Here is a 9,542-nt window from a genome sequence, read left to right as displayed (position 1 = left end):
TAACTAAACTTCAATCTCTGAAAAGCAGGGAACAAAGAATGAAGGTACATGCCACCCCTGCAATGTAACCTTAGCTCTCCCCCTTTGGAGTTTGCCCTAGCCTCTGGTAGTGCATGGATTTAAACTGCTGGGTGGCTATCAGATAAAAGAATTCCACCCTATTGGATCTTTAGAGTGACCAAAATCAAACAGTGAGGAGGCAAGTCACAGAGCTGTAGCCTCGGAAATTCTTAATTTGGGGCATTTTTTTAAAATTTGCTTTTAAAAGAGATCAGAAAATGAGAGAATCTCGGGAGATTTCCCTGGAGTTGAAATAGCACGGTCTCTGATTAATTTCAAGGTAATGACCTGGTCAGTCATCTGTGGTGCTGGCTGGATTAAAAGGCCCATTTCTGATATGATTTAACATCACTATTTCAAAATTACAATCGTTCATATGAGATAGGCCATGTCAGGTGCCGTTAGAAAGGTTATAATTTGCTAAGTATGATGACATTATTTATGTGTATGTGTTAGATTTGTATAGAACGTTATGGGTATGTTCGATGTATCTGTAGTTCAACTTGTTTCTGGGCGACACCCCAGACGACCTGCAACTGCTCGCAGCAAATATCTCCAACGGCCGGTGATGGGGGCACGCGCCGAGGAGGGCTCTGAGTTACTGCAGAGAATTCTTTCCCCCGTGTCTGGCGGCTGGGTCTCGCCCACACGCTCTGGGTCTAACGGATCGCCAGATCTGGGGTCAGGAAGGAATTTCCCCCCTGCTCTGAGCCTGGGGGGTTTCGCCTTCCACTGCAGCGTGGGGCACGGCTCGCTTGCAGCTTTAAACGAGTGTCAGTGGTGGATTCTGTGTGCCTTGATGTCGTTAAACCATGATTTGAGGATGTCAGTGACTCGGCCAGAGGGGAGGGGTTTGTAGTCGGAGAAGGTGGGGGAGGTTCTGTAGCCTGCAAGGGGCAGGAGGTCAGACTAGATGATAGAATCATAGAATCATAGAATATTAGAGTTGGAACACAAACAACCTCCCTCTCCCTAAAAACTGGGTTCTGTCCCCGGCTGTGGGAAGGGCGTGTGGTCTGTAACGCAGGAATATAACGTTGCCATGATTAGTTAGCAAAGTGAGCAGGAGTCAGGCTGTGAACGCTGGCAGACTCACAGTCAGAGGCAAGAACAGAGCTGGTAAAACACACGCATGGAAAGAAGCGCTGGGAACAGAGCACTCAGGCAGACACATTCCCGAAAGGGATCAGAACATCCCAAAGACAGCAAGGGCGCACTGGCCCCTCAGCATGACAATACGATGGATAGAGATGTTTTGGCCGAACCATCCGGTACAAGGTAAAAGAGAGTGTGACATGCTGTACCCCATGTACACCCTTATGGTGTGATTTGTGTATCGCTCATGTTCACCCTTACAGTGAATGGGACCAATCTGATGTTTAAAATGAAGAATGGGCTGAAGTGGCTTGTGGGATCAGGGCCTTTGCACAGAATACTCAAAGTGAGTGTTAAATTCACAATCACAGGTGTTGCACCACATCGTACAAATTACGTGTAAATTCTCAGAGATCTATTGACATCAATAGAGTCAGGACAGATTAAACCTGTTGAGAATTGGCCCCTTGATTTCTCAGGAACCTGAGTGTGAAACTTCCATTTATTTAGAGACGCAAACCAGAGCATATTTTAAATGTATCCAGTGCAAACAGCTCAAAGTTCAAACACTGAGTCCTTATGATGAGCTCTTTGTAAATGAGTGATGGAGTAAGATATAGTCATAAAAAATCCTCGTTATATCATATTTAATAAGGAGTACTTATAAGAAAATCATGATCTGAACATAGACAATCATTAACAAGAAAAGAAGCACAATAATTTGCATAGAATAATTGCTTTCTAACTACCCAGCTAACATAATCCACAATCAAATAGAAATCTATCATTATGAGGTTGTGTGTTAGGACAAGGAATGGTCCTATCTGCCCGTGTCTCTATCTAATCACGTGCTTTCTCTGTCGTATATGTAATGTACACAGCCATGCACAAAGATGGTATCCTAATACCACTAACAGACCAACCTCTGAGACACTTTCTCAGCTTGGAAGTGAGTAGATCGAATCACGATGGTGTATGGAATAACAGATCAGAGCGTGTGATGGCACTTTTCCACCTTTACCCAGGCTGGAACAAAATGACCCCAGTCAAGTAACTTACACCAGGGTTTAGGTCTTTACTGAGCGCAGAGACTTTGGGCCAGAACCTCATCAGTGTTAAACTGATGATTGCAGGGGGTCAAGTCTACATTGGTGGTGATCTAGATGAGTTGGGAAATCAGACCCTTATATCTCCATCACACTCACTTTCTCCAGGGAGCTCTCAGCCAAATCTGGATGATTTGTGTATATAGGTTATTGGCCAAATCCTAATCACTTTGAAGTGAAGGGCTAAACCCCAGTGACTTCCATGGAATCCAAATTTGGTCTCATTACGCTGAGAGGTGAAGTCTCCATCCTAACAACTAAGAAAAGATAAACTAAAACTGTGAATAATGAACAAAAAACACAAAGAACAAATGTGCTCATATCTCTGTCAGAGTTTTTATCCTTAAAATTTAGAAGAGCCACAGACCACAGAAAGGATTTTGCTATGGTTAATATGAGAAAGGTGCTCAGATACTAAGGTGATGGGTAGAAGTACATGATAGATAGATAGATAGATAGACAGATTAGATAGATAGATAGAGATAGATAGAGGAGAGAGAGAGAGAGATTCCATTCTTAATTGCATTAACATAAACCTATAGTAATTACTTTTTTCTTGGGTTATGTTTTCCTGGATTTTTACTAGTGTTAAAACAGATTGCACAGTATGCTTTGATGGAGGCAGTAATGTCATCAGATGATTATATTTATAAAGAAACACTGAATGAAATTGCTACCGAAGGAGACATATGGACATTTTATTCTTGCTGAATAACCTCCAGCACATCCATTTACTCACTGCACCTTTGATCTCCTTGTTCCTCATGCTGTAGATGATGGGATTCATCATCGGTGGCAACACGGAATAGAGAACAGCCACTAAGAGATCCAGCCCTGAGGCTGAGCTGGAGGTGGGCTTCAGGTAGGCAAAGGAGCCAGTGCAAAAGAACAGGGAGACCACAGTGAGGTGAGGGAGGCAGGTGGAGAAGGCTTTATGTCGGCCCTGCTCAGAGGGGATTCTCAGCACTGTGGTGAAGATCTGAACATACGACATAGTTATGAAACCAAAGCAGTTTAAGGCAAAGCACACACCAAAGACAATAACTCCAACTTCACTGAGGTAAGAGTCAGAGCAGGCCAGCTTGAGGAGCTGGGGGACTTCACAGAAGAACTGATCCACCGTGTTGCCTCCACAGAAGGAGATTGTGAAAGTGTTTCCAGTGTGTAGCGCAGAGTTGATAATGCCAATGATCCAGGCACCGGTGGCCATTTGGACACAAGCTCCCCTGTTCATCACCATCTCGTAGTGCAGTGGTTGGCAGATGGCGATGTATCGGTCGTAGGCCATGATGGTCAATAAGGAAAAATTTGCTGCAACAAAGAATAAGAAAAAAAAGACTTGGGCGACACATTCGGAATAAGAAATGGACCTGGTGTTCATGAGGGAATTGACCATGGATTTGGGGATGGTGACAGAGACGGAGCCCAGGTCTAGGATCGACAGATTCATCAAGAAGAAGTACATGGGGGTGTGAAGACGATGGTTGAGGGCTATGGCTGTGACGATGAGAAGGTTCCCCACCAAGGATGCCAGGTAAAGCACTAGAAACACCACAAAGTGTAAAATCTGCAGCTCCCGAACACCGGAGAATCCCAGGAGAAGGAACTCGGTCACGGTGGTTTGGTTGGACATTTTTTTCCTCAGTCCATTGTGTGATGGCTGTGGAGGAAATGAGACGGGCGATGGTTAGGATTAGAGCTACAAAGGGAATGGCCCGGATTCCCCTTTCCCTGAGATCTGATTGTATGAATGTCAAAGGTGCAGAGCACTCGTCGTTTACAATGACTAGGTGTTGTCAGTGCTCCTCACGTTGACAATCAATCCAGCGTGTTATCACACTGGTGTACATTGGATCGGCTCCTTTAAAATCAATGGAGCTTTGTTACTTGACCGCATCTGAGGCTGCGTCTCAAGGAGAGGCTTGTTCAAATGCAGAGTGAAGGATGGAACAAAGTAAAATCCAAATCCAACAATCCTTGCAAAGAAGGGCCTTCCGTGGTGACCATCACCAACCTCACACCTTGGCCATGAAGCTGATAGACTAAAACGCCAGCACCGCCTGATTCCCACGCTGCAGGGCAACATGATGTGGACTCCTCCAGCATGGTAAGTGGCAGCTTTTCTCCCCCCAGCTCTGTGCCTAGACGGCTGCTGTTTGCTTCCCAACTGATTTACGGCACCAAATCCCAGCTGCACTTCTGCCTGCGTGTAACAATGGGCCAGTCTCATCCCTCCATTACCGCTGTGTTGCATTGTTTACTCTGTGCTGTGTGGTGCAGTGGTTGCCAGGACACTTGGGCTCTGTTCTTGTTGCTGCCAGTGACCTGCTCTGTGACCTTGGGCCAGTCATTTCCCCTCTTGGTGACTGTTCCCCTCCCTCCCTTTCTCTGCCTTATCAACTAGGCCTTCAAGATCTTTTGGTGAGGGGCCCTGGTCCATAATTTAAAATGTATTGTGGCCCCTAGTGGGATTTTCAGAACCAGCTATACACTGAACAACCCTTCAAATCAATGAAGTTTACGCTCCTAGGTGCTTCTGATAACCTCACTAGGTGCTTAAATACCTTTGGAAACATCACCCCATGTCTCGTTATGTGTACGTTCTGCACACCTGTTTACGCTCAGCCAGCAACAGTCTGGAGCTCAACCAAGAGGTAATTCTCTTTCCTATGAGCTCCTATTTGTCCTTGAAAGGGGTCAGGATAGACAGGTGTTTGCTGCTTGGTTCAGCTCGAACCCAGCATTTAAAGGGGCTAGTCCATAGAAAATATACTGTGTGCTCTATCAATTTTACTAGTTATTCAGTTGTTAGCTCCTGGCATCTATCCCTTTGAAAGAGAAATCACACAGATGCAAGAGAAAAAATGGGTTTGAATTCAAGAAATCTTAACAGTTCCCAATTTTATTTAAAGTTTAAGGCTGGTTGGAAATTTTTGCTACATTGTTCTTAATGGGGATTGGGTTTTCAGCTAAACTACAAATCTCAGAATCTGCCTGGTTTTCTACGACATTTTGGGATTGTTTTGTAAAGAAACTTAAAAACTCAAAACCAAAACGGTTTTGGTTTTGTGATTTAAAAACCTGCCAGTTTTTGGCAGAAAGTTTGCAGTTGCCAAAACTTAAAAGAAAAAGGAAAGGATTTTGGGTTCTCAATGAGAAGTCAAAATTTTCCCGAAGGGTGGAAAAATTCCAATCAGCAGCAGGTATCTGATTAAATTGAGAGTAAAAGTCTGAATGAGTTCATATAGCAATTCATATTTATCATCTTAATTCCCCCTGTATTTTGAACCCCCCAACATATTTAATTGAAATAACAAACTTACTGTACTGGTCTTTGTGGATATTTCCCCAACAGGTGATGCATCCAGTCATCCAGCACCAGGATTCTTTGATCAATATCTATCTCTGTAGCAGAATCTAGAAGCTGAAGGCACAGCTAGCTGAGAATCCTTTCCCCTCATTCTAAGACTGTCCTGACAGACCCAGACTCAGATCTGCCACTCTCCGCAGATGAGCTGTGTGTAGCTGGCTCTGAGCTGCACTGACATTAAAGGAGCAATGCTGCGGGGAGGCAATTTATCCACATCTGTTTGCTAAGGGCTAGTGGGACGCACTCCCTGGAGCCCTGCATGGCTCAGAAGCTGGGGGCCCATAGGCAAAAGTTCATCAATGACTTGATTTTAACGCCATTACAACCCTCTAGTCTGACCCCCCGGCCTGCCACAGGCCCTGGGATCTCCCCCAGAGTTCCCTGGCTCCAGGCCAGTTTCTGTGTTATCTGTGGGCCAGGATTACAAAGGGATTTTGGCACCTAAAGATGGAGACGGGCACCTAGTGGGATTCATCAAAGCTCATGGCAAAGTCCTGTTGCCATCCCAGGGGAGTTAGGCACTTACCCTGCTTAGGTGCTATTGTAAGTTCCACTAGGCGCCTGTCAACTTCTGCAGATGCCTGCGCCCCTTTGTAATGCTGCTCTAGTGTCTATTTTCATCTCGCTGCCCAGGGCAGGGGCCACTCTGCTTCCTACAGCTCTTCTCCACACACCCCTTTAGAGGGATCCCTGGCCCCTTCCCAAAGGGGCAGCCACCCTGTTACAATGTCTTTGTACAGCGCCTTGCACCAGAGCTGTGGTTTTTGGGTGCTACCACAATATACTTTTGCGCGTGCACTTGTTTTATAAGAATGATGACAGATGTCAATGAGTTTATGTTACCTTGGGCAATAGGGCACATTGGTTTGGTGTCAGCTTTTAGTGACTAATCCAACCTGCAGCAGCCTTAAAACTGCCCAGTCAGATTCTGTTGTATAACGTGGGAAAGAATCGGGCTTGATCATCTCAATAAAGATTGCAGCATAATGTGTGTTAATTACTGTTGTTTATTTGTATTGAAGACTCACCAAGTGTCAATCCCTCTGTGCTAGGCGCTGTACGCACCCATGACAAAAAGATGGTGCCTTTCATCAAAGAGCTTATAATGTCCGTATAAGGGGAGAGAAAACAGATGGATATGAGAGACCGGTAATATAACAACAGTAGGGTAACCATGATAAGCAGTTGTCTCAACATACCAGCTGCTCACCCACTATCGAGTGTTTTGCAGAGGTATGCACAAGGGGGCAGAGTTAAGGGTACCTGTTCATGTTACAGTCACTAAGGAGGGAATATTCAGAGAGGCTTACAGGAGTTAAGTGCTCACCTCCCATTAAATTGGGAACTGGGCACTCCTTGGAAATTCTTTGAGAAATCGCAGGTGACCTTTTAGTCAACGGCTGTTCTCATGCAATTAAAGACTTTATCATAATACAGACCCAAAGGAGCACAGTCAAGGCGGATTGTATATGTTACTGCATGTCACCGGGAAAGCAAAAATTACTATAGTTTTGCATACACAGAGCTGGGCAAAGATAAGGCCACATTATAATCCTTGAGAAGAACACATATTGTTGTCATTACAGATAATGATGGTCATTTTCAACCGAGCCTGAGGGAGTTAGGAGCCCAAAAGAGGCTGAGATTTCTGCACCCAATTCCCTTGGCTGCCAGCCTGGATTACAGGCTGTATCCACAGGAGGCATTCCCACTGTATGGCAATGGGGTGCCTATATGCCTTAGGCCCAGTTTAAATTCCCACTGTCTCAGGGTGGGCTGGCCCTTTAATTGGGATGAGCTCATCCACGCCTGTGCCTGGTCATCTGTTCCCAGGTGAGGATTTGGGCTGCAGGCTGTGGCTGGGTCAGGTGACCAGGCATTGCGGGAGGGAGGCTGATCTGTCCCAGCCAGGGGGAGCAGTGGGTGAGTCAGACCTAGGGGACGTCTCTCTGGAAACGCCCAGGGGCTGGGCTGGCCTGGGAGCGCTGCACTGCTCAGAGATCTGAGGAACAGGAAGCTGGGCCTGATGCGCTGATCCAAGGGTAAAGAGCAGAAGAATTCTGGTTCTCAGGAGACTCCTGCAGCGGATCCAGAGGGAGCCCAGGGTCAGGGAGGACACGGAAGACGATCTCCACAACAGCCAGAAAGGAGGCCCGGCTGGAAGGACCTGCACTGCCGGGCAGGAACAGTGCCCGGCAGAGGGAATTAGGAGCCCAGGATGGGCAGAATGGCCTGGTGATCCTGGAGTAGCAGCCTGGAGATTCTGGCTTCCAACCGTTATTCTCTGTTAACAAACCAAACCCCAGCGGGGAGAGTGATCCCAGTGCCCTGGTTGCAGTGGGATGTTTGACTGAGGAAGGAGAGGAATGGAGGCAGTGACAGCAGTTTGGATAAGACCCTGTCCCATGCAGTCTTTGGCTCTGACTTGGAGCCTGCCCCCGCCCCTAATCCAACACAGCCCATGAGTTTAACGTCAAGACTTCACTGGGGCTATTCACAGGGTTAAAGTTAAGCACATGCTGAAGTGTTTTCCTGGATCAGGGCCTGAGTACGGAATATTCAAGGGAGGAGGGGTTTGAATTCGCCATCCTGTGTGTTCAGGGACGAGCCGCAGGTGGTGCAAACTCTCAGAGATCTATTGACGTCAGCGGAGCTGTACCAATTTACACCCTCTGAGATTATGGCCCCGTCTTTTTTAAGCGTTCCAATATTACAATTTAACCAATCAGAGAAAAGAAACGGAGCGTGTTAAAAATGTGTCCAGTCAAAAGAGCTCAAAGTTCAGACACAGAGTACTTCTGGTGAGTTGCTGCTCAGTGAGCTGTGGAGTAAGAAATGCTCAAAGACGAGCTTTGGTGAGTAATGTTTAATTAATACCGGTAAGAAAATCGTGATCTGCACATAGACATGCATGAACTAAAAGGTCGTAGCAATTCTATCTATCTATCTATCTGTCTATCTATCTATCTATCATGACAAAATGAGCTTGTGTGCTCAGAGGTCAGTCTGTCTGTACATCTAATCACATACACTCCTGTTATCTATCAAATATGTAGTGTGCACAGCCACGTGCAGAATGAATAATAATAATAATAATAATAATAATAATAATTAGCCAAATTCTGTGATCCTTTTTCATCTGGGATGTGACCAGATTTACACAGGATGGTGGGTGGTGATGGCATTTGTCTACCAACGATAGAGCAGAATAACTCCAGACCTGAAATTTTCACCAGTATTTATATCAGTCAGAGCGTCATAGAAATGTAGGAGTGAAAGGAACGTCAAGAAGTTATGCAGTCCCGTCCCCTGCACTGAATCGGGGCCACGTAAACCTCAACCATCCCTGATGGGTGTTTGTCCAAGTTGTTCTTTAACACCTCCAGTGATGGAGATTTAACCATCTCCTGTGGCAGCCTATTCCAGAACGTAAGTGCCTCACTCAGCCCTGGCACTGCTAAGCTTGGCAATTCATAGCACTGGCACCTCTGGGCTTGCCAAGGCAGTTATGGAAGGAAAAAAATTGCTTGAGCCCCGCACGCAATTGCTAGAGCCCTGGCACCTCTTCCATTACAAATTAAGTACGGCCCTTACTGAATTTAGTCCAGCCTCTTTCAGCAAGAACCTCATCAGAGCTAAACCAGAGATGTCAGTGGAGCTACTCAGCATGTGCCCTGGGCCAGCAGAGAGGGGAATCTCTACCTTATCTCCCTATTGCACTCACTTTCTCCAGGATGCCTGTAGCCACATTTGGATCCTTCTGTGTAATAACCATTGACCAAATCCTGACCCCTTTGAAGTGAGCAGCTAAACCCCAGTGACTTCAGTGGGGTCAATATTAGGCCTCATTATACAGGGTCAGATTTTCTTTTGGGAAGCAGTGGAAGAAGTTTCTCTTCAAAAAAGCATTG

General features: G+C 45.9%; 1 protein-coding gene across 1 annotated transcript; it reads right to left on the bottom strand.

Moving 5' to 3' along the window:
- Positions 1-2,934: 2,934 nt before the first annotated feature.
- Positions 2,935-3,894, bottom strand: LOC137145564 (olfactory receptor 14A16-like). The gene has a single exon (XM_067536410.1). It carries the CDS (start codon positions 3,892-3,894, stop codon positions 2,935-2,937), a length of 960 nt encoding a protein of 319 aa, XP_067392511.1.
- Positions 3,895-9,542: the final 5,648 nt, after the last annotated feature.

This window comes from Emydura macquarii, unplaced genomic scaffold, assembly GCF_026122565.2.
Source record: "Emydura macquarii macquarii isolate MOO-44397 ecotype Brisbane River unplaced genomic scaffold, CSIRO-AGI_Emac_v2 contig_3571, whole genome shotgun sequence".
Classification (NCBI taxonomy): domain Eukaryota; kingdom Metazoa; phylum Chordata; order Testudines; family Chelidae; genus Emydura; species Emydura macquarii.
This window is presented reverse-complemented; position numbering and strand designations above follow the sequence as displayed.